Source organism: Aethalodelphis obliquidens, unplaced genomic scaffold (assembly GCF_003676395.1).
Source record: "Aethalodelphis obliquidens isolate GAN/ISIS:26980383/991018 unplaced genomic scaffold, ASM367639v1 scaffold7, whole genome shotgun sequence".
In the NCBI taxonomy this organism is placed as follows: Eukaryota; Metazoa; Chordata; class Mammalia; order Artiodactyla; family Delphinidae; genus Aethalodelphis; species Aethalodelphis obliquidens.
Window position 1 is genome coordinate 12,086,509 of NW_020837951.1, and position 26,135 is coordinate 12,112,643.

Below are 26,135 nucleotides of genomic sequence, written 5' to 3' on the forward strand. Positions count from 1 at the left end.
CTTTTGGCTGCACTGGGTCTTAGTTCCAGCACACGGGATCTTTTAGTTGCGGCATGCAGACTTCTTGGTTGCAGCATGCATGTGGGATCTAGTTCCCTGACCAGGGAGCGAACCCAGGCCCCTTGCATTGGGAGCACGGAGTCTTACCCACTGGACTACCAGGGAAATCTGTAGCATGTTCCCTTTTGGTATGCTTTTTTCACTCAGCGTAATGCCTTTGAGACTCATCCATGTTCCTGTGTGTGTCAGTAGTTCATTCCTTTTTCTGTGTTGAATTGGCAATATATATTAGTTTTCTTACTGTCACTAGATGAGCAGTTTAAATATGGGTAGCTATTAGTATCCTCTTAATAACTTTTTTCATTTACATTAATGCAATTTTTATAACCCTCCCTAGAGTTTTCTTTTTTCATTTTTCCTGAAGTGTTCTATTTGCCTTTTCCCCCTCAGTTTTATGAGATGTACTTGACATACATCACTTTATGAGCTTAAGGTGTATAGCATAATGTTCTGACTTACATATATTGAAATACTTAGTGCAATAAATTTAGTAAGGATCCATCATCTCATAGAGATACAATAAAAAGAGAAAGCAAAAAAACATTTTATTTTTCTTTTTATGAGGATATTGACTGAAAAAAATGCACAATGCTAGAGTTGCTGTAAGGACACTAAAGATTAAGTGGTCATGGAGGTAGAAGGGGCAGAGGATCCATCACACCCCACTGCACCCTCTGGACTTCCTGTTAGGTGAGAATTATATACCTCCTACTTCTTTTAGTCACTGTTTTCCAGTCACTCATAAATAAAAATTGTCTGCACAGGGAGCACCAGGGCCAGGGCAGGGGAGGGTGCTTCCCTGTACCATTAAAATGCTCATTTTAAGTTCCTGTCTTGAACAGGTTTAAGATAAAAGTGTACAGTTCTGTGGGCCACTTATGTTTCCTCCTAACAAGTTGAAAACGATTTTAATAAAAAGTTGTTTTTGCCAGCAGGTTTCTCACATGTCGTGCTCATGAGGCTCAAGCAACTCAGTGGTTGGGAACTTGGGTCTCCAAGTGGTCGCTGTCGGGCAGTGGTTGGATATGGGATCATTTGTTTTTTGGAAGTTTACGATTTTTTTCAGCCTGTCCTCCCAATTTGCTGAGTTCCAAGGCATCTTGAGATGAGTTTTCTGTCTCTGCATTACCACCTTGTCATCACGATTCCTTGCCAAGATGTCCAGGTTGGCCCTTTTCTTTCTTGTCAGACAAGGAGCTCATAGAGGACTTGATGACCTTCTTCCTGGGGGCTTTGGGCAGCGAGTCCTGGCTGCTGTTACTACTGCTGGGGTTGCTCACGGGGCCATCCTGCAAACCTTTTGAGTTGTGCACATCCCTGGTGTTCTCGGGGCTGGCTGTGTGCAGCACCCCCTTGTGCATCTGGTCCAGCCGAAGGGACAGCGGGGAGGAGGGGGCCGAGGTTCCACATTTTATGGTCATCTTGTACCGCTTCTCGGGAAGCTGGTGGCCTGGAAGTCTCCTCACTCAGCCCTGGCAGCCAGCCTTTCTGGGGGTGCAGCCACACCACGCTGCTGCTGAAGGAGTCTGCAGGCCCATCTGCCACGGGGAACCTGACATCTGGGACACTGCCCAAGTGGGGTCGGCCTTGGTGATGGAGCTCCTCTCAGCCTTGTCTGGTCCAGTTAAGCTCTCAGGGCTTCCAGGTTTAGTCTTAGCTGATCCTTACCATGTTGCATTTCTTCTAACTGCGTTTTTGCATTCTCAACTTCTAGTAGGAGAGACTTCTTTGCTAGAGTAGCTGTTCTCTCTTTAAGATGAAGCTGAAGCCTCTTGTTAGATTCTGAAAGAAGCTTGTCAACAGTGTCCGATAAACATTATGTTCTTCATTCATTTTCTCTCTGCCTTGCCTTGGAGAGTGCAGCCACACTCTGGGCCAGCTCTGCCTCCACCTTGGGGAGCACCTCTGCTATCTGCAGGGTCTGCTGCAGCTCCTGCTGTGCCAGCTGCAGGCGTTCTTGCAACTGGCAGTTTTTAGCCTCAGTTTCACCGACATCTCCTTTCAATTTCGTGTTCATTTCCTCAGATTTAATGAGGTCTTCTCTGGCCGTGTACAGATTTCCTCCAGCTCTGTAACGTGAGTAGAGAGGGCCGCCAGGCGCTCCTTCATCTGGCTCCGCTCTCTTGACTGCTTGTCCCTGATTTCCCCAGAGCTCGATCAATTTAGCAAGGTCTTCCTGGTGAAGATCTTCCTCAGAGAAGACCTATAGGTCTCCACCATCACGTCCCTGTACAAGGCCCTCTGAGCAGGGTCCAGGTATTCCCACTCCTCCTGAGTGAATTTTATAGCCACCTGCTCAAAGGTCAACCGTTCCTGAGAAAGAGCGATCCCAGACTCCAGTTCTTTCCTCTTCCAGGCATCTTCCTTAGGCTGTTGAAGCCAATCTTGAAAGTTTCAAAGGTACTGTTTAATGCTTGGAATCAGCATACCCTCTTCCTGTGCCACAACCATGCACACATGGGTGACCTCACTATGTGGAATAGACTACTGCCGACAGTCACAGGAGGGATTCTGCACAGTCATCTCCCACACAGAGACCGACAGGTGAGGTTTCCCACACTTTGCTTCAGATCACGCTCGCCCAGGAGTTCCCTGGTGGCCTAGTGGTTAGGATTCTGGGCTCTCGCTGCTGTGGCCTAGGTTCAGTCCCTGGTCAGGGAACCGAGATCCTGCAGGCAAATAAACTTTCCAATATATGAGAAGAGAAGAAGAATGCACTCAGGCCTGGAATAAATCTGACCAGTAATGGCCACATCCGCATTTACTTGGGGCGGAGGGCCAGGTGCTGGGATTTTAGGTCCCTAGAGAGTCCCACACCAACAGGAAGGGTAGCAGGGTACGGCACAGCACAAATTTACCCTAGAAAGAAGCCCTCCCTAGAGTTTTATTCTGTATTTCCAGAAATGTGCCAAAAGCAAAACCATGACTGTGTAGTTATTTCACTGAGAGCAATATTTCAAATTGTGTTATGAGCCATTGCTCTCTAATATCCCTGTCCACATATAACACAAAACTTTTTGTTGTTATAGCAAGATAAAAATATAGTGCAGGGAAAATCATATTTTCTAAAACACAGGAACTATTTGTAAAGAAGCCTGACTGGATACATCTTATTTCAAGATGTTCTGTTCCTCCTCTACTCACCTCAGCTTTATTTAGAATTTCTGCTACGTTTAGTTTCTGTGGAAGCCCTTCCACATTTTAAAATGTAATATACTTTGTACCATTTAATGAATTTTGTGATGAATCACATGTTGATTGTTATAAATGTTAAATATCTTTTTTGTGATACTTCTGTGAAAAATATGCTCTGTATAGATTTTTAACTCTGGGAGAGATTTTAAGTAACCCAGCTCTAGTGTTAGATAAGAAAAACAACTTCATAATTCCCAGGTCACTAGTTAGTGACATTGGGTAGGTCACCTCTCCTTGAGCTTTTCTTAAATTTATATGTAAATAACAACTTTGATCTTGATAATTTGTAAGATCATTTCCAGGTCTAAAATTCTATGATTTTATATTTAAATCTTCCTGAGTTTCTAAGAACAGAGGGAAAAGCAAGTGAGGAGAGTTTTGTGTCTTTATGAATGTTGCTATTTAGTACTCCATTGGAGACAGAACTTTTCTAAATTAAAGAGTGTTTTTCTTCCACTGGAGAATTTGATAGCACAGCGCTCAATTTTCTTTCCCATTTGACCTATGATTGGCCATTTGTAGGCATGAGAACACTTCCCTTTCAGAAATAGTTTGTGATTGAAGTACTTTTTTTATTTTTGCTTCCTAGGATGAAATTTTGTGGGGGAGGGATGGAAATAGGAGGGGAGAGTAAAAGAATAGTAATAAACTATTTCTTTTAGAAATTGGTATCTATCTTTGATGTTTGAAAAAATTATGGTTGTACTATGTTTATGCTTCATGTGTGCCTTGTAAGATTCTCGTGAAATTTTTTGTAAGCACTTTGAGATTTTTGCTTAGGGGGAAGGGGTGTTTTGTGAAAGTGATGGTTGTTATTTATTATTATTTATTCCTGTTCGGTAGCACAGAGGGATCTCAAATCATTCCTAGGAGAGTGTCTGTTTGCATGATGTTTCTAAACAATTTCAGGAAAATGAAATCTTTTTTTAAAATGCAGGTATGGCAAAGTAAAGTGTTGAATTTATTCACTGAAAACATTCACTTTTAGTTCTTTGTGTTTCTGATATGATGGGGAAAATATGCAGCATGTTTTGGTTCAGCCTCTTCATTTACTGGATTTATGTATAAAGGATCTTGGAAAGACAGTTGTTACTTTGGTGTAAGAGAAAATCCTTGCCATTTTTCCCTGGATGTAACTATCCTATATGTTTACATAAGAAATAATAAAGTGGAGATGGGAATGGAGAATTTTGTCTTTTGTCTAATCTGTGAATTTTAAAGGAAACTATTTTTCCTGGCTATTCATTTAATCATTCATTCAACAAATATTTACAGAGTCTTTACAATATATACCTGTATTAGAAGTTAGGTAGACAGACAAAAATCCCTACTCTCAAGAAACTTGTGTTGTACTGGAGCGAGACAGACAGTAAGCAAGTAAAACCAATGTACTGTCAGATTTTGAAAACGGAGTTGGAGAAAATAAAGCAGGGAGGGAAGGAGAATTGGAATTGAAATTTTAAGTGTGATCAGGTCACCTTTGAAAAATCTTATCACATTATCACATACCACTGTCCAGTGGAATGGAAAAAAGATATGTATATATCCATCGCTATCTAGTTGAATGGAAAACAGTGAACCAAATGAATCATTGTTGGGAACCTTTCTATTGGGTTGGCATATATTTCATAAAGAGAAGTGACTGAAAGGGATAAAAATGCATGTAAGAAAATCTTTGATGTGGCCTATGAATATTTTTTTTTAAAAACACTGATGTTTTCCTGCCATCTGGGTAGTAATAACCATATGTATATATATATTTAAACTCATTATAGTTTATAAACTACTTTTCCATATGTCTTCTAATTTGTGGTGGGTTTACTTCCATAAACGCTCTTGTTGGACATCTGGTTTCACATTGGAAAGTGACTTGTTTAATTAAAATTCATGGCCATTTTCTTAACCTGTGTTTTTCAGTATCTCATCAGTAACAGAGTACATAGTATCTGCCTTTTAGGATTATTTTGATGAGCATGTGAAACAAAATAGTAAAATTAAAAAATTTATTATGTAACTCAGGACCTGGCACGTAATATAGTCCACTAATGTATTTCCCTGATCCCTCTTCCCAGCCTGCTTCTTCATCTATAAAAACAATAAATTCTACCTTGCAGTTTACTATGAAAAGAAATCCTTCAACAAATATTTATTGAGATATTGACGCCAGAATTTGTGACTGAATTTTTATCCCTGCCATCTTCTGAAGAGCCCAGAATTCTCTCTTTAACAAAGGGATAAGGCGTTAGTGCCAGGCAAACAAATTTTTTTTTAAATAAAATAGGGAGATTGCTTGGCCCCTATGTGGAGAGACTGAGGGAACCTGTCAGCATTTAATTATGGGAGAGTGAGTACAATATAATACAGATGCCTCAGATTATGCTCAATCCATACCACGCCTTCCACAGTGGGAGTCAGACACTGGCTCAAACCAGTGTCTAGGAGGCTGGCTCGAGGCGCATATGAATGTACAGGGAGTTTCCCATCAAGCTCTTCGGCTTGCCCAGGCCTCCTAACAGCACCTCCCACAGTGCTCCAGAGCTCCCTAGTCACGTGAAGGGGTGGTTCTGTAGACCCGAGGAAAACTGATGCGCAGTCCAGGGGGCGGGGGCTACTACGCTTCCCTTCCACCTCCCCAGCTCCCGGTCAGGCGTGATCTCGCGTGAGGTGGGGAGTATCTTCTCGCGAGAAGTAGGTCGGAATCCCTCCAGGTCCGCCTCCTTGGTGAGGAGGAGGAGAAGGAGAAGGAGGCGGAGGCGGAGGGAGGAGGAAGCCCCGTCGCGGCCTCCGCCGCCGCCAACGGGGCTGTCCCTGTACCTCCCGATGGAGTTTGAGGCCGTGAAGCCGCCGCCGAGCTCTGCCCCGGCGAGACGAGGCGCCTCCGTCGCCGAGCCGCGCGGTCGCGGGGCTCCCGGGAGCGGCCCTTAGCGACCCCGCCCGGTCCCCCTCAGGTAGGGCGGGGGCGGGCACGATGCGGCTCGGGCCCAGCCTGGGTCCCAGGTCCCCGGCGGTCGGGCGGGTGACCGGTCTCAGCCCGGGGTCTGTGCGCTGTCGTCGCCGGTGCCCCGAGGGTAGGAAACCGAGGGCCGCACCTGACACCCGGACCGGGCCCGGAGTCTCGGGCCGGAGGAGGCCCCTCGCCCCGGTAGGGCTTTTTCAGTACCAAGCGCCCGGCGCTAATGGCCACCTCCGGTCGACACCGGCCGAGGGGACGCTTCTGCCCCTAAGGAACCCATGCAAGCAAAGACCAGGCTTCCCTCTCCCTTTTCTACACCAGTTAGTAAGAGTGGGGTTGGAGGAGGTCCTCGAAACCAAGTCCTCTCCTGCCTTTTCGGCTTTCTGCCCTGGGGCTTCCCGAGATCCTAAAGCAGGAATGGTGGAGGCGATCTGAGTGGTAAATAGGGACCCTGGCTAAACAATGCCCTGGGAGGGCTTAACCTCCTGGGAGGGAGAGGGCCGGACCAGAGTGGTTGCACAGTGGTTGTGACGGAGCAATGGCGTTGAAACAGCCAGGGAATTCTGCTATGGTTTTCTTTCCCTCCTTCATTTTTCCTTCTTGGGGAAGCCTCTTAAGGAGACTCTTCCACCATCTTAGAAGAATGGTAGAAAGCATCTTTGTTTCTCAGAAGCAGCTCTACTTTTCTCTGTTCTTAGCTTTCAGGAAGGAAGAAGATGGGGGTAGCTGTCATTTCCATCCTTGGAATCACAGAACAGTTTAAGATACCGGCAGATAGAACCTTGGCATCAAAATAGCCTCAAGTAATCACTGACATAAAGTAGATCTAATTTCATGATTCCCACCCTCTTTTTTTGTTTTTAAAATAACTACCTAGTTCCCTTTTAATTCCTACTCTCCCCTTAGCTAGGCCCCTTCTTTTTAATTCCTACTTTCCTCCCACCACCTGTGTTAGAATGACTTTGTATCCCAAATAAAGTGCTTGAGTAATCTTTTTTCTATTTTTGTATTAGTCAAACTTTTAAGTTCCAATAGGAACTTTTGATTAACTTAAGAAAGTTAATGTTGCTACACTAAATTGATATAATTATACCCAAAAGCAAAGAAAGAAGTATTTTAGTTAGCTTTGTGCAGCCTGTTTATAGTTAAACATAAAAATTTAGTTGTGGCTTCTCGAAACATTAAGAAGACTTCATGGATTCTTTTATCTGTCTAAAAAGCTGCACCACTGTTCTAACATAACATCCCTTTCTTATGTTGTTTACTTCCACATTCAGTTCTTGAAGAAATCGAGGCCATTACATCCTGTCAAAGACCATCTTTCAATATTGCTGTTTTTGTTGATTTGGAGATTGATATTTTCCAAATTTTTAGAGTTTGGAAAATAGCTAGAAGGACAAAATGTTAAACATACATTCCAGACATGTTTAGAAAAAGCAGATGTTATAATTCAGATTGGCGCCTATTTGAGGATTTAATTGCAGTCGTGTTCATTAGTGGATTCTTTGAGTTACTCCTGATCTGTTATTACTGTGGGGTCAACCTGACATTTAAGAAGACTTATGTTCTTTGTTCATATGTTTTCATTAATTCATTTTCTGCTTTTGTAGTTTGCTGTGTCTTCCAGTATAAAAAATGTCAAAAAAATTCTTTTGGGAGGGAAAGCATTTTTCTTTACACAGAATTTTATATTCAGAAATAGAACTTCCACATTGTATGCAATATCAAATAATGATAAATAAACTTACAATAAGATCTTATTATAATAAGTACTTGTTTATTGTTTTGGTTGGACTGGGTTGAAGTTTCATTTTCTATTGATGCAAAAAGGAAGCATGTAGTAAAATAAAGCCAGCTGAAAATTTAAAATAATGTTTTGCACCTAGTCTCATAAATGTTAAGTTACATCTTTATGATCTTCAGGCTTTTTAGTTTTATGAAAACCTTCCTAAGTGTAGATGTAACTTTAACCTCAAATTCTTAATAAAAATTAGTTTTGAGTATTACTTTATAATTTTAAGTACTCTAGAGTTGCACAGTCCAACACTAGCCGCTAGCCACATGTGGCAATTGAGCACTTGAAATGTGGCTGGTGTGAATTGAGATGTGCTATAAGCGTAAAATACACACCAGATTTCAAGACTTAGTCCAAAAAAAAAAGAATTAAAAATATAATTTTTTATATTGATTACATGTTGAAATGATATTTTGGATAAATTGGGTTAAATAAATTATTATTAAAATTAATTTCACCTGTTCTTCCTTTTTTTAATGTGACTCCTAGATATTTTATTTTTTCTTTATTTTTTTTAATAGAGCTTTATTGGAGTATGATTGCTTCACAATACTGGTTAGTTTCTGTTGTACACCACAGTGAATCAGCCATATGCATGCATATGTCCCCATATCCCCTCCCTCTTGAGCCTCCCTCCCAACTACTAGATATTTTAAATTACTTGTAGGTCACATTATATTTCTGCTGGACAGTGCAGTTCTAGAGTACTGCTCTGCCAAGAAGTAAATTATCTGAATAGAAGTAGATGCATGAAAACCAAAAATTTCCTGCCAGAATGTCTTCTTATAATCAGAATAACCAAAAGGCTAAAGACTTTGATAATATGAAGGGTAAATTTATCCAGTGGCCATTATTTGATAGGCAGAAGTGAGTAATTAAGTTCTATCTCAAAAAAAGTATTTTTCAGGTAGTCATCACTAAAGTAGCAAAACTTTATTGGTTATATTAGTTAAAATAGAAAATTATCCCATTACTGTTCTAATAGAAGACATTGAAAGTTAAATCTCATTAAAAAACTGAGTTCAACCCCATAGTGGATTTTAGAAGTAAAACTTGGGTCATATATCTTTCATAACATATACTGAAGCATGTATAATAGTCTTTTTTTTTTGCGGTACGCGGGCCTCTCTCACTGTCGTGGCCTGTCCCGTTGCGGAGCACAGGCTCCGAACGGGCAGGCTCAGCAGCCGTGGCTCACGGGCCCAGCCACTCTGCGGCATGTGGGATCTTCCCAGACCGGGGCACGAACCCGTGTCCCCTGCATCAGCAGGCGGACTCCCAACCACTGCGCCACCAGGGAAGCCCAATAGTCTTTAACATTGTAATTTAGTTCCTTTTTTCCAGTCCTTTTCATAAGTTTGAATACTGAGTTTTAGAACTTACAGATTATTTTCATTGGTTTTGTTTGTTAGTTTTATAGGTTAAGGTCTAAATTGTACCTATGATGCTTTAAATATAATTTTTTAAGTCCAAAACTAATTATTTTTAAGGTTTCTGAATTGAGAAGTACTGTTACAGTCCATTTCAGTAGCTTAAGTTTCTCACATGGGTGAACTAAAATGAAAACAATGTTTTAATTAACAGACCTGAGCCCTAATGTTTACATCTGTATAAAGAGAATTGTGAAATACTGTATTTTTTTATTATACAGTAGTGAATGGGGCATAAACCTTACTCTGACATTTTAAAATCATGTTTCATAGTCCTGAACTGAGTGCATAATATCATGGTGGACTAAGAAAATGAAAGTACTTAGGTGATAAGCAGTTTGCCTTTAATAAAGCAATTTCTAATTTGCATCATGTAAGAGGTGTCTATTACTCTTCCTGTTTTATGAGTTAGTACGCATTACAAGGAACTTACAGCCTGAAAAATTACTTGAGTAAAAATCTGTTTAAGGTCTCCTCTCTAATATAGCATTTCTCACTCCTATGCTTTATCTTGTTGTTCTTCAGTTTTAGTAACTAGTAAATAAAATGACTTAATACAAATAATTTAATTTGAATGTTTTTCTTAAGTAGTCCCTTTATATATCTAGAGGTATGGGCTTTTTAAGCCATTTTATCTCAGTTTGAGATGTTTTGGGAGTATCTTTAGGATGGATACTTACTTTACTGTTAAATATAAATGTTATTAGCAATTTAAAACTTTCATAGTTTCAAGTAAGTTACTATGGCATGTATTAGTATAAACCTGCGAGTTCTACACATCAATATATATTATTAGCTTGCTATGGGTCATTTAGATGCTTTTAAAAAAATAAATTATAGAGACAGTAGGCTATCATTTTTGATAATTATAAAAATATTTTCTAGGTAAACATTTACAGAGTGCCTTTGAAAGGAATGAAAGGTCAGTTTTGTCATCACTAATTAAACCTTTCGGTGTTTCAGACAAAATTTTATTTTGTCTTTATCATAATTGAGGAATCTAGAATTTATCAACAGTGGTACTGAGGAAAAATATTTTAAAAAGTCAAACCGTTTCTGGTATCTTACCAGGAAAGTTCAGTTTGTAATTTTCCTTTCAGAAAGTTAGAATCTGACACATAGCAGAAGGAGAATTTGGCAAATATTTTTTTCTTTCAAAGGTATTTATTTGATTTCTGCTAGAAGTTAAATGTCTCAGCATTAATTATATTAAAACATCTGCTGTTCTTAGACCTAGAAACACATATGAGATATTAAAACTATCAAGTGTATTCCTGAATAATTTGAAACACTTCAAAACTAGTAGGCGAAAATATGAAAGGCAGCATTTTTATGTTTGGTTCAAACTGAAATGGCTTTTCTCCCCCCACTGATTAACTTTAACGTAAAGCATTTCAGGATGATCTTGGAAAACTAAGTAAGGAAAGAGTATTTGCTACTAGTTTCCTATTACCCAGTGGCCCATGGTATCCTAACCCACAGAATTAGCATTTCCAAACAGGTGGCCATTAAGAAAAAAATAGATGCAGTGTCTTGTTTTGATAAATATTTTATCAGTTCAAGTTATTAACTAAATTAGGGCTCTCAGCACTAGATTTAACATGAAATTCATCCTTCCTTAAAGGTCTTTTCCTTGTATAATTCGGCAGCCTAGAAGACTAAACATTAAAAATGTTGAATAGTTTCAAGGAGTGATGTGTTCACCTGCTCAGTGCTCATCTCTGAAGTTCGAAGCAGATTTTTTAAGATTGATGGCATTGACAGATGCGGAAATGTGAAAGTGTAAAATAAAGTAAACATAGTTTGCAAGATTTGGGTAGTTTATAAATAAAGATATTAGATACTCTGCATCAGAGCTGTTTGAGGAAAAGTTTGTGTAGGTGCTTTTTACACAACAAGTTCTGTAATTCATTTTTACCAAGGTATTTTTTAAAACCTTAGTTTTTTTGAACATAAAAAGCACAATAAAGGCTAATAGAATTCCTCATTTGAGAGTGGGGTTATTTGAGAATCAGTTATACACTTTTCTGTCCTGAATCTGATTACATTTTTAAACATCTAATTTCTGTGGCACTAATATATTTGGATTGGTAAACGTTCTTATGAAATAAAGTATTGGCTGATAATTGCCCTAAATACCTAGATTTCTTGTTCACCAGAGAGCATCTGTCAGACTTATATAAGTTTTGAATTGGACGATGCAGAAAATTTGTGAAATGTAGAGTGTTCAAGTTCGGGATCTAAAGATTTTATTTTAATTTTTATATATATTTTTAAAATTATTTATTTATGTATTTATTTTTGGCTGCGTTGGGTCTTCGTTGCTGTGCGCGGGCTTTTCTCTGGTTGCGGCGAGCGGGGGCTACTCTTCGTTGCGGTGCGTGGGCTTCTCATTGCGGTGGCTTCTCATTGCGGAACACAGGCTATAAGGCACGCGGGCTTCAGTAGTTGTGGCAAGCGGGCTCTATCTAGAGCGCAGGCTCAGTAGTTGTGGCACACGGGCTTAGTTGCTCCGCAGCATGTGGGATCTTCCTGGACCAGGGCTCGAACCTGTGTCCCCTGTACTGGCAGGTGGATTCTTAACCACTGTGCCACCAAGGAAGTCCCAGGATCTAAAGATTTTAAATTAGAGGTTTTGATACTAAATATTTTATTAAAAATTATGGAATGTTTTAATCTTAGGAATAAGAAAAGAAAAATCAGTCATGTTTTTCCGTGTGCCTTTTAATCATATGCATATGTAAAGATAGAAATTTAAACAGTTGACCCTTGAATAATGCTGGGGTTAATCCACATATAATTTATACTTGTCCATCTGCATCCATGGTTCCTCTGCATCTGTGGATTCAATCAGCCATACTCCGTAGTACTGTAGTATTTACTACTGAGAAATATCTGTGTATCTACCAAATGTAAAATGGATGGCTAGTGGGAAGCAGCCGCATAGCACAGGGAGATTAGCACAGGGAGATCAGCTCTGTGCTTTGTGACCACCTATAGGGGTTGGATAGGGAGGGTGATGCAGGAGGGAAGAGATACGGGGATATATGTGTATGTTATGTATATGTATATGTATAGCTGATTCACTTTGTTATAAAGCGGAAACTAACACACCATTGTAAAGCAATTATACTCCAATAAAGATGTTTTAAAAAAAAGCATTATTAAAAAAAAAAGAAAATTATATGTGTATAAGTGGACCTGGGCAGTTCAAGCCTGCATTATTGAAGGGTCAACTGTATTTTGCTGTTTTTCTGTTTAGAGTTATTAGATAAGAATATTATTTTATTCTTCAACATCTTGCTCATTGGACCTGACAGTTTTTGGGTCATATATATATATATATATCACTAACTGATATGTTTTGTCAAAAGTATTGTAGGGAATTACATTCAAGATTTGTATTTTCTTTTTTTTTCTTTTACTTTGGCACTGTATTTTAAGGTTAGCATCATTCTTTCATTTATGGACAAATGGCTCTATCATTAACAGTCTTCTCTCATACTTTTTCAGTACCTTAGTTAGCCTCATAGTCAAGTCCTGACCAGAGATTTCCTCTTTTGTGAAACTGCCAAGGTGAACTATCCTTGACTGACTTGGTCATTCAGGTGGCAAAGCTGTTCCTTCACTCCTGACTCACCGTGATTTTGTTTGGATCAGTATTTCCAGAGTTCACTAACTCTTAGGTCATATCTTACTATGCTTGGGGGTAGTAGATATCCAAGGGAAACACTTTTTTTTTAATTAGCAATCCAAAGTAATTTGTTTTTCTGAAAATGAAATTGTGGAAAGTTAATCTGTTTATTTGATGTGGTCATTAAGAAAAATACATGAAAGCTTTGATGCGCAACTGATATAAATATGTTTAGTCAGAAGGAGCACTATTAGGATATTGTTTCTGCACAAAAACTTTTCAGAAATTTAATTCAGCAAATAGATTTAAAGAAAAAGATGTTCAAAGCATATAGAATTATTCAGAATTGTTTTAGGTTTTGGGCCTCCCTGGTGGCACAGTGGTTGGGAATCCTCCTGCCAGTGCAGGGGACACAGATTCGATCCCTGGTCCAGGAAGATCCCACATGCCGTGGAGGAACTAAGCCCGTGCGCCACAACTACTGAGCCCACGCCTAGAGCCCGGGCACCGCAGCAAGAGAAGCCACCGCAATGAGAAGCCCGCACGTAGCAATGAAGACCCAACACAGCCATAAATAAATAAATTTATTTTTTAAAAAAAAGTGTTTTAGGTTTTGAAGCTGTGATGGTTGACTTAAGCAGTTAACTCTTGAAAGGTGAATGATGAATATGTGGTTAATTCTTACTTTTGTCCATTTCCAGCTCACAAAACACTACCCAGCAAAATAATGATCTGCTAGACTGCTAACCCGAGCATCCAGCTTCCACAATGCCTGTGCAGGCAGCTCAATGGACAGAATTTCTGTCCTGTCCAATCTGCTATAATGAATTTGATGAGAATGTGCACAAACCCATCAGTTTAGGTTGTTCACACACTGTTTGCAAGACCTGCTTGAATAAACTTCACCGAAAAGCTTGTCCTTTTGATCAGACTGCCATCAACACAGACATTGATGTGCTTCCTGTCAACTTCGCACTTCTCCAGTTAGTTGGAGCCCAGGTAACCTTTCAGGATTTTACGTGTTTGATATAAGTAATAATTATAGAACTTTGTTCATTAAGGGGTACAAAGTATGTTTAGGGATATTTGAGACATAAAAAATACTCAGTATACCTGATTTTCATTATTGTATTCCACAAATGATTTTCTTTAGATAATGTCATAAATCCTTATGCAAAACTGTAAATTGCATATAATTATATACTTTTTTGTATTCAGTGTTGTGGTCAAAAGTTATGTTTTTTTTGTTTTGTTTTGTTTTTGTTTTTTTTGTTTGTTTTTTTGCGGTACGCGGGCCTCTCACTGCCGTGGCCTCTCCTGCCGTGGAGCACAGGCTCCGGACACGCAGGCCCAGCGCGCACGGCCCACGGGCCCAGCCGCTCCGCGGCACGCGGGATCCTCCCAGACTGGGGCACGAACCCGCATGCCCCGCATCGGCAGGCGGACTCCCAACCACCGCGCCACCAGGGAAGCCCCAAAAGTTATGTTTTTAAGTGATTTTGGTGGATAAGAAACATTTTTGTATAAGCATATGTAAATATTTAGTCATTAGGGTGCGTGAAAAGAAATGTAATCAAAGCTTTGGCCAGAAATCAACCATCTATAACCCTTAAGTGGAGGTTTTTTGGTTTTCTTTAAAACTTCACTTGACTTTTAGGATGATATTATAAATGAGAAAATAGGTCTGTATAGGTATATATACATATATAAGATGTATATATAGAAAACCAATTTCTAGAGTGTCAGTAACAAATTCTGCAGTTTCTGCTTATGCTCATATGCTATAGAAATAGCATATCTTATTTATCATTTTACTGAATCAGCAAGACCCTAGATTTATCATAATTTTCATATAATGAGGGCCTATTTTGTGTTACGTATGATAGTAAGCAGTCCACATCTATTATCACTAATTCTTGTCATAGTTCTTCTGGTAGTTATTATCCCCATTTTACAGGTGAGGAAGAAGATGAAATTCTGTACTTCATGTACTACATATTAAAGCAAGAAAGTAAGGATTTTTCTGATTAATCACTTCTTAGAAAATTCAGTGAATTAAAATACTCCATTCCTTTAGTGTCTTGATGTTTGAGGTTTTCCTTTTAAAGCACATTTCTTTTCAGTGTTCATAATCCAGTTAGACACTCTGAAATCAAGATGCATCTATTTATCAATAGTGTGTCATAAATTAATTGGCAGTTTTTTCCTTAATGGTGCATAAAACAATGGTGCCTCTTGCAAACAGTGGCATCTTAGATTCAATAAAATACTGTAGATTATTTGTAATAATACTAGCTATCATTTAGCATCTGCTATAGGTCAGGTATTGTGTTTTTTCACTTATAAATGTTCTCTCAGTTGGTCCTTAAATTATCTTGCAGGTCTTTACAATATGACTTCTATTACCTTTTCTATTACCTTTTCAGCCTTATCTCCTGCTCTGTCCTCACTCTTTCTGCTTAAGCCACACTGGCTTCCTAACCAATTGTCAGATGTACCAAACTTGTTCCCACCTGAGGGCTTTTTCAGTGACTGTTACTTTGCCTAAGATACTCATTTTCTCTCCTCTTTCAAGTCTATATTCAAATGTCATGATTCCCAAGGAAGCCTATCCTGACCACCCCTGTTAAAATTGCAATCCCCCTCCAACACTCTCAAATCCCCCTTATCCTTGCTGTATAATTTTTACTGACCACCTTCTATCATACTATATATTTATTTTTTTTAAAAATTTATTGACTGCTTCCTCTTTACTAGAATGTAAGCTACACAAGGGCAAGATATTTTGTCTGTTTTGCTCATTGATAGATGCCTACTGCCTATAACTGCTTGGCACGTGGTAAGCACTCCATGAATATAAATATTTGTGAATTAAATTGAATTTTCATAATGGCACTGTGAAATAGGGATTTTCATCTTCATTTTGCAGATAGAGAAACCATCTTGAGCAGTACAAACTAGACTTGGAGCAGTTAAATAATTTACTCAAGATCATTTGTAGCAGTTGCAGAGCTGCCCGAGGTTTTACCCAAGTTTTGACCTTTCATTGAGAACAAGGGGGGACAGACCATAAACAATAAATATAATAAGTAAGTTATATAGGAAGCAGGTGCCAAGTGCTTAGGGGAAAAAAGTTCTTGCCTTTTTTTGCTACTTTTTATTTTGAAATACTTTTTTTAATTGCGAAAAACAGTACACAGAGAACCTGTTAACTTTCTGCAGCTTCCCCTAATGTTAACATTTTTCAAAGTTATAGCATAGTTATCATCCCTGAGGAATAACATTGATACATTGTACAATTAACTACCTCCTTTTTTCCTCTCATTAATTCACCCAGCCCATGCTATTAAATATGATATCCTTCATTCTTGGAAAGCAGATTGGCTAGGTGTTTGGCTTTAATTTCACTTAAACTACTTTGATTGTCTGTGTATTAGAAGTTTATACTCACCAAGATTATTATCAAATATAAAATTAACAATTGCATGAACTGGATGAGTGTATTTCTTCAATTTTTCTTTGTTTTTTAGGTACCAGATCATCAATCAGTAAAGTTAAGTAATTTAGGTGAGAACAAACACTATGAGGTTGCAAAGAAATGTGTTGAGGATTTGGCACTCTACTTAAAACCACTAAGTGGAGGTAAAGGTAAGTTCATAAAAAAGTACTTTTATGGGTGAGTAGGACTTGGTAATACATTAATTTTGGAAGACTTGATGTTGATACCCTATTAAATAATTTTGAGTTTTGATAAATGAGTTTGCTTAAAGGGATCATGGAAATCTTTTTGATTGAGAACATTATACTATTTTCTAGAGATAATCAATATTGTTATTAATTTAAGAATTCATCAGACATACTACATATTGAGATTTATACAATGTTTATATTCACTGATTAAACTAATGGTGCTATAGCAGAATATTAGTTTTAATGAATCCTACTAAGACAATTTCATGTATTCATTCAGTCATTTATTAAATTTTATGGAGCACTTACAGTTAACTTACATAACTTACATGTTAGGGTCTTCATGGAGCCCACAGTCTATTGGGGAGATAGGCATATAAGCTCAGTAAGTTAAGTGCTGAGACAGAAATGGAATTCTCTTCTGTAGGTAGGTAGCAGGTCATAGATGTAATAAAAAGTTGTTGAGTGAGTGAATTAATCAAGTATTTATTTTGTATCTGCTCTGTGCTTTCCACTGTTGGATATTTTGGACACTGGCTTCCTTGAGAAACTTATCCTATCTACCTCATTCATTCATTGAACAGATACTTAAAGAGCATGTCCTAAGTACCAGGCACTATGTTATAAATGATAATTGCTGTGGAAAGAAAACAGTATAGTTAAATGGATCAGAAATGTCAGAGTGAGGGGAAAAGGGTGGGTTGCAATTTTAAACAAGGTGATTAGTGTAGACCTTGTTAAGATGGTAGCTTTCAAACTTGAGATGAAACAAGTGAGGTAGTTAACCATGTAGGTTACTGGGAAAAGACTGTTCAAGGCAGAAGAAATAACAAAGTCCCCAAGGCATGCCTAGTGTCTTCAAAGAACAAAAACAGGATAATGTACGGAGAATGTACCTGGAGTAGGGTGAGTGAGGGGGAGAGCAGTATGAGGTAATGAAAAGGAATGGTGAGGCCAGATGTTGTACAGACTTACAGGCCATTTTAAAGACTTGAGCTTTTACTCTTAGTGAAATTGGGGAGTTACTCTAGGATTTTGAGCCAGAGGAATGACATGATATGACTAATGGTAAAAGGGTCACACTAGCTGCTCTGTTGAGAATTCAGTGTAGAAGGACAAAGGGAGAACCAGGGTATTGGCTGATGGGACAAGGTTAGTGGAAGTGCAGCTAGTGAGAAATGGACAGTCTGGATGTTTTTTGAAGGTAGAATCAAGAGAATTTCCTAAATTATTGGATGTGGGTATGAAAGAAAGAGCAGGGTCAAGTATGACTCCTGAGTTTTGGGGTCTGAGCACCTGGAAAGAGAAGTTACCATCAATTTACACAAGGAATACTGCAGGGACATTAGGTTTAGATAGGAAGATCAGGAGTTCAGTTTTGGTCATGTTGAATTTGAGATGTCAAATCTTCACTTGGATGCTGTTAGGTAACCAGTGGATATATGTTAAGGAATGAGGCATGAGTTGTAATTTTGGGAGTCATTGACATACAGGTAGTATTTAAAGCAATAAGACTGGATGAGATCACCTAAGTAGTGAGTATAGATAGAGAAGAAAACAAAAACTGGGTCCTAGGCTGTTTAACATTAGGAAGTCAAGAAGAAAAGATGAAATCAGCAAAGAAGACTGGAAAGGAAGAAGGAAGGAAGAAAATAAAGAGACAGAGGTGTTCTGGAAGCCAAGTAAAGAATGTTTTTAAAGGAGTTAAGAGTGATCTGTGTTGAGTGCTCTTGAAAGGTCAGATAAGATAAGGATTGAGAATTGACCATTGATTTAGCAAAGAGGAGGTAATTGTTGTTATGAGAAGAGCAGTTTTGGTCAAGAGATAGTGGCAAAAACTTGATTGGAGTAGGTTTTAAAGATTGTGAAGCAAGGATTTGGAGATAGTGAATATAGACAACACTAGAGGATTTGCTGCAAAACGGAGGAAAGAAATGGGGCAGAGCAGGTAGGGGAAAAGGGATGAATAAAAAGATTTATTAATTTTTTTAAGATGTATGAAATAACAGCATGCTTGTTCTTACTGTATGTTGATGCAAATGATCAAGTAGGAAGGGAACAATTGATGATGTGGGAGAGAGGGAAGAATTGCTGGAGCAATATCTTTGAATCTGAAAAGGGAATAGGATCTAAGATTTTGTCATTAAACCGTGTTCTAAATGTTTTATATACAAAACAACAACAAAAAAAGCCCCCAAAACTAGAGCTGTTGTTAATCATTACATTTAGATTTTTTCATTTATTTAGGTCTAAATTTATCTTCAATAGTTTTAGTGAAGATGAAGAATAGACTAAATAAACCCAAATTACTCTCTTTTGTGGGACACACGTAGCCTAGAGAATAGGATACCCAAATAAAATTCGAAGTAACTAAAAATTAGGCTGCAGTTACCACAGAGAACAGGGACAAAATAGTCATTGTTAAAAAATGAAAGTACCTTATGGGGACTGATTAGGAATTGTGGCTTAATAGTTAAATACTAGATATTTTCATTAAATAGATAATGAAATTTGACTTGTCTTTTTTGATTGAAAAAAACTGTAGTTTCCTTTTTTCCTAAAGGTGTAGCTAGTTTGAACCAGAGTGCACTGAGCCGTCCAATGCAAAGGAAACTGGTGACACTTGTAAACTGTCAACTGGTGGAGGAAGAAGGTCGTGTAAGAGCCATACGAGCAGCCCGTTCACTTGGAGAAAGAACTGTAACAGAACTAATATTACAGCACCAGAACCCTCAGCAATTGTCTGCCAACTTATGGGCTGCTGTCAGGGCTCGAGGATGCCAGTTTCTAGGGCCAGGTAAGATAGATCACTGTCTTGCCTTTCTTATTGGCTATCAGAGCTAGAGGATGCCAATTTCTAGGAGTAGGTGAGAATACTCAGATTTATACTTACAAATATTGACATAATCAAAGATAAATTAGTTTTTATTAATCATAATTTATATGATAAACAGTGTGATAGTGTTTTAGAATGAATTTCTCATTTCTTTAAGAAAAGTGACACAGATCCAATTTTACAAATTAGAAAAGTGAGTTAGAGAGAGGCCTAATAATACACAGGTAGTAAGTAAAGAAAAGTAAACCTTTTTATGAAAGAAATTAAAAGTTCATGATTGTCTTTAAAATTGGGAAACAAATTATTAGAAAAAATAAGAATCATCAGGGGATGATTCCTTTATAGTTACCATCATCTACATTCTGTTTAAAAAATCTTTACCTGTACCCAGGTTATGAAATAGTTTCCTTTGTTATCTTCTTAAAGCTTTATTGTTTTACCTTTCTTATTTAGAACTATAGGCTAGGAAGAATTTGTTTTTGCAAAGGAAACTTTTTTACTAAGTGGCATTGGGACCACTGGATAGACATGTGGAAAAAGATAAAATTGGATGTAATTTTTTTTCTTCTTCTATTTCTTTTTTTCATGGATGTATTTCTTTTTTAAAAAATATTTTTCTATTTATTTATTTATTTATTCTTAGCTGCATTGCATCTTTGTTGCTACACGTGGGTTGCGGCGAGTGGGGGCTGCTCTTCGTTGTGGTGCGCGGGCTTCTCATTGCAGTGGCTTCTCGTTGCGGAGCATGGGCTCTAGGCACATGGGCCTCAGCAGTTGTGGTGCACGGGCTTAGTAGTTGTGGCACGCAGGCTCAGTAGTTGTGGTGCACGGGCTTAGTTGCACCGTGGCATGTGGGATCTTCCCGGACCAGGGCTTGAACCCATGTCCCCTGCATTGGCAGGCGGGTTCTTAACCACTGTGCCACCAGGGAAGTCCCCATGGATGTATTTCTTAATACTCCTTAGCTACATAAATCCAAGTAGGTTAGAAATACTTATGATTAAAAAATAAATTGTATAAGTAATAAAAACAAATACATGAGTGAATTCCTTTATAACCTAGGAGTAGGAAACACTGTTTTCTTTGGCTCCACATCCAGAAGTGATAACAGAAAAGATTGGTATTTGACTATATAATTGTTTTAATTGCATCATAATAAAACATAAGAAAAATTAAAAAAAAGAGAAACTTGGGGAAATATTTATATCACATACAGAGGGCTAATATAACTAATGTATAAGGTACTTGTAAAAACTCAGAAGAAAAATACCAACTACCCAATTAAAAAATTGACTAAAGGTGGAAACAGACAACTCAAGGGAAAAAGTAATGTAAATGGTCCTCAAACAGATAAAAATGTGCTCAGTCTTTCTCATATTAAGAGAAATATACATTAAAATTATAGTGAAATACCATTTCTCACCTATCAGATTGGCAGAATTCAGAAGTCTGACAACTTTTGTCTCTTGTCAAGGCTGTGGGAAAACAGGTGCTTTCATCCAGTAATAGTGGGAATGCAAAGTGGTGCAAACTTTAAAGAGAGGGATTTATCAATATCTAGCAAAATCACCTCTGCAGCTACCCTTTGGCCCAAAAGTGCTATTTCTAGGAATCTGTCCCATAAATATAGCAAAAAATGCAGAATGCATAAAGTTATAAAGCACTGTTTATAACAGTAAACAGCTGGAAGCAACCTGAATAGGAGACTGGCTTAGTAAACTGGTATATATCCTTCCAGTGGACTACCATGCATCTGTTGAAAGTAATGAGGAAAATGTATATATTCTTCTGGGTGTGATTTCTAGATACATTAAGTTAAAAAATAAAAGCAAGGTGCAGAATAGTGTACCTGTTACAGTAAAGCACACTTTTAAATAGGAAAGGGAGAGAGAGACAACCATTTTCTAATTATTTGTTTGTATTTTCCAAAGGAAGCAATGGTAGGAAAAATTTAAAAATAATAAGCATGTAGAGTAGGGAAGAACCAAGAGAAAGTAGATAGAGACAGAGGCTAGATCTCGCTCAGTGTACGTTGATTTGTAGTTTGTACCCATGTAAATGTTTTATGTAATCATAAAACAATTCTTAGTAAATATAAGTTTTAAAAATTTAAATAAAATGAATAAAACAAAAAAACACCTAAGAATGAAAAGCTAAAACATTCATAAGTTGGTAGCGTATTCATCAGGAATGAACTATTTCAGGTGACTTTAGAACACAGTGTTTTTGATTTTTATATTCCTAGTGTGATATATAATAAATTCTAAATTGCATTCACTAATCATATTGTTTATAATTCTATTGGTATTGTTATTTTGAAACTATTATACAGACACACAGTAGGATAAAGCAAGTAGGTAATTATGTCAATGCCATCAGGAACCAAGGTTTTTGGCATTTAAAAAAAGAGAGATACTTTCTTAAAAAAAGAAAATATGAAATCAAAGAATTTATGTAAAAACCCTGCATTCTTAAATTTGAATTGGCAATATAAGTACAGACTCATTTATTTTTCTTTTTCTAGAAAATGACTGTTTCCTAGCTCTGTCTACTTAAAAGGCTTGGAAGCAATGAATAGCCATAGCACCCAAAGTGTGGCCTTTAATAAATGCCATTTCCTACTAAAAAGAAGCAGGGCTCTTTTAATAAATTTCTTATCCCAGTTTTAGGGTAGAAAAGTACAAGATGAACCTGGGAAGTCTTGTGCTAGAAAGCAAAAAAGCTATTAAAGACCATCAGAATCTTGTCAAAAGGACAGAATCTGAAAAGGCTCCCACTGGACAAAAGTGGGACAATCTGAACCTCCAAATGAATAATGACTATAATGGATTGAACACATAAAATGTGTGAAAATCGATGATCTTGTAATGATAGTACAGAAAAAATAAATTGGTTATCTTTGGCAGTTGCTAGAGCACCAACACATTATGCTAAAAATTGGAAAAGGAGTAGAAAAACATCAAGCATGCTTTTTCTGACTTTCCTTTTCAAATTGCTTTCAAGGACAGTTTCTCAGGGTTTTGAGGGTAGGTTTCTCTTTTAGCAAAATTCCAGCTAATAAATTTAGAAAAACAATGTTAAGGTTAGAAAAATCACATAAAATGAATTAATGGGTCTAGGCAAGAATTATTATTGGCTGTTAAAACCAGTAGATGAAAGGTTAATAAATGAAAAAGGCCCAAACCCACTGATCAATTTTAACATTACTAAAAGTGAGACATCTCGGTCTTAAGTATCTCCTGATGTGATACATAGAATAAGGTGTATGCTTGCCTCCCCCCCAAAAAAAAACCCAAAAGCTAAAAACTCATTCTGAATCTAATCAAGTCTCTAGTTTACATGAAATAAGGAGGATAAAGGAACATCACAAATACAAAATTAGCCAAATCGAGAATGTGGGGGTATTGTTTAGAAAAATGATTGTTTCTGCAACAAATTATTTTCTTTTAAACAGGTGGGTGGGAGAGTGGGGGAGAGCTAGTATAGGTTTTTTTTTTTAAAGCTTGAAGACATACAAACCAAAAGCAATATATGGACTTTATTTGGATACTTACTCAAAGAAACCAACTATAAGAAGAAATTTTGAGACAGTGGGAGAAAATTCAACCTGAACTGGGTATTAGATGATATTAAGGAAATATATTACTCTTTTTAGATATGATAATGGCGTTATGTTAATTTAAAGTTTTTACGTGTTAGAAATACATAATGAATTATTTAAGGATGAAGTACTATGTTATCTTGGATTTGCTTCAAACCACTCCAGCCAAAACAAACTAGAAAAGTGGGTAATGAGTAGATGAAACCTTAGTGTCAGCCGCTGTATTAAGGGTACATGTTATCCCTACTTTTGTATATGTTTAAAATTTTCCATAATACAAAGTTAAATTGAAAAATAATTTTTTAAATCCATATTTATATATAATTTAAGAATGCTCACCTGTGGATATTTCCTCATGTTTATTTACCTTACCTAAGAAGCACTAGACTAGGTATCAAATATTCTTTGTTCTATAACTCGACAACAAAAAGATAAACAACACAATTTAAATTTGGGGGCTTCCCTGGTGGCGCAGTGGTTGAGAGTCCGCCTGCTGATGCAGGGGACACGGGTTCGTGCCCTGGTCCGGGAAGATCCCACATGCTGCGGAGCGGCTGGGCCCGTGAGCCATGGCCGCTGAGCCTGCGCGTCTGGAGCGTGTGCTCCGCGACAGGAGAGGCCACAACAGTGAGAGGCCCGCGTACCACAAAAAAAAAAAAAAAAAAAAAAAAAAAATGGGCCAAGAACCTAAACAAACATTTCTCCATAGAAGATACATAGATGGCCAAGAAGTACATGAAAAGATGCTCAGTGTCATTGGTCATTAAGGAAATGCAAATCGGAATCACAATGAGATACCATACCCACTAGGTTGACCATAATTTAAAAAGTGGAAAATAAAAAGTGTTGGCAAGGATGTTAGAGAACTTGGGAATGTAAAATGATGCAGGCTCCATGGAAAAACAATTTGGCGGTTCCTCAAAAAGTTAAATGTAGAATTACCGTATGACCCAGCAGTTCCACTCCTAGGTGTATACCCAAAGGAACTGAAAACAGGTATTCAAACTAATACTTGTACTCGAATGCTTATAGCAGCATTATGCACAATAGTCAAAAGGTAGAAGCAATCTGGATGTCCATCAATCCTGATGAATGGATGAACAAAATGTGGTATGTTTATAAATAGAATATTATTCAGCCATTTAAAGGATTGAGAAACCGATACATGCTACAATGTGGATGAATTTTGAAAATGTTATTTTAAGTGAAAGAAGACAGACAGAAGGTCACAATATTCTGATTCCATTTATATGAAGCATCAACAAAGGTCAATCCATAGAACCAGACATCAAGCTAGTGGTCCCCAGAGAGGGGGGGGGGGGGGGGGGTGCGGTCAGGGGTATGGGGTGTGACTGATTAACGGCTATAGAGTTCCTTTCAGGTGATGAAAATGTCTTAGAGCTAGATAGAGTTGATGGTTGTACAACATTTTGAATTGTATACTTTAAAATGGTTAATTTTAGTGATGTAAATTTTACCTCAACTTTTAAAAAAGTCCTTGGTTCTAATTATAATTTTGTTGCTAACTAGTTGTGAAACTTGGCCTAGTCACTTAACTTTTCTGGGCCTCGATGTCTTACTTGGGAAGAGAGGGGTTTGATTTTTAATCTAGATTCTAGATCTTTCAGTTCCATTGTTTTCATTGAGAGTCAATGTATTTTTAACTTTTTAATTATAAATAATTTCAAATTTACCAAAAAGTTGCAAGAATAATGCAGAGAATTCCTATATACTCTTTATCCATATTCACTAGTTTTTAATATTTTGCTACATTTGTTATATAATTCACTCTCTTCTGAGCCATTGAGAGTAGGTTGCATATTTCATGCGCCTTTACCCCTTGCACTTAAGTATGTGTCCTGCGTAAAAACAGTACATTCATCAAATTCAGAAAACTTAACATTTGTACAATGCTGCAGTCTATAGTTCATACTCCAATTTTGTTGGTTATTCCAAAAATGCCTTTTATGGCATTTATTTTCTTTCATTTTATGATTGAGTCTAAGATCACGTATTGTATTTATTTGTCATGTCTCTTTTTAGTCTTCTTTAACATAGTACCATTCCTCAGCCTTTCTTTGTCTAATGTTGGTATTCGTGAAGAATACAGGCAGTTATTTTTACAGAATATTCCTTAATTTGGGTTTTTCTCATGCTCCTTCATGATTAGATTCAGATTATACTCTACCTCCCTGGCTGGAAAACAACATAAATGGATGCCTTCTTTAGGTATTGCATCCAGGGGCTAATATCACTTTTAAATTATATACAAAATAATTCTGACAGGCAAAGCAACAGTCTCATGCATTAAAAAATTACCATTTATCTTAAGACTACTATGTGTTCTCTACATGTTATTTAATTGTCATAGTAGCTCTGTGAGTTTTAAAAATGAGGGCTTTTTTTCACTTTATCATTATCTAGTTGACTACTAAATACCTACAGAAGATATATTTTGTTTAAGTTCTGTTGACTTGTGTTCTATTTGGTTGTTTAGTAGGACGCATGTTTTCTTTTGCTTGATTTCTTTTTAAGTAAACTGTATTTGCACACGTGTGATGGCCTGTTTTTCTGCTGAGTATTTACAGGCTTCAGATAATGAACCACCATAAACTAATACCCAAAGTAGTCTGACAGGCATGATCTGCAGTTCTCCTCATTTATCATGAACTCATGTTCTTTACTTCTAGCTATGCAAGAAGAGGCCTTGAAGCTGGTGTTGCTGGCATTAGAAGATGGTTCTGCTCTCTCAAGGAAAGTTCTGGTACTTTTTGTTGTGCAAAGACTAGAACCAAGATTTCCTCAGGCATCAAAAACAAGTATTGGTCATGTTGTGCAACTACTGTATCGAGCTTCTTGTTTTAAGGTAAGTAGCAAGCAACCATCTAAACATTACATGCCTGGGTGTGAGATACCTGGAATGGGTGTTACCTGGTCTAGA

At 37.6% G+C, this 26,135-nt stretch overlaps 1 protein-coding gene and 1 pseudogene across 3 annotated transcripts in view; one reads left to right on the plus strand and one right to left on the minus strand.

The window, feature by feature from the left end:
* Positions 1-1,091: 1,091 nt before the first annotated feature.
* Positions 1,092-5,102, minus strand: LOC113619402 (liprin-alpha-1 pseudogene; annotated as a pseudogene).
* An 859-nt stretch (positions 5,103-5,961) lies between these two features.
* Positions 5,962-26,135, plus strand: part of RC3H2 (ring finger and CCCH-type domains 2) — a 51,781-nt gene continuing 31,607 nt past the window's right edge. For all 3 annotated transcript variants that reach the window (XM_027104939.1, XM_027104940.1, XM_027104941.1), the window contains exons 1-5: positions 5,962-6,203; positions 13,769-14,066; positions 16,598-16,715; positions 19,321-19,554; positions 25,885-26,060. In XM_027104939.1, the coding sequence (XP_026960740.1) occupies positions 13,836-14,066; positions 16,598-16,715; positions 19,321-19,554; positions 25,885-26,060 (759 nt within the window). In that variant the 5' untranslated portion in view covers positions 5,962-6,203; positions 13,769-13,835. The remainder of the gene's footprint in view (positions 6,204-13,768; positions 14,067-16,597; positions 16,716-19,320; positions 19,555-25,884; positions 26,061-26,135) is intronic.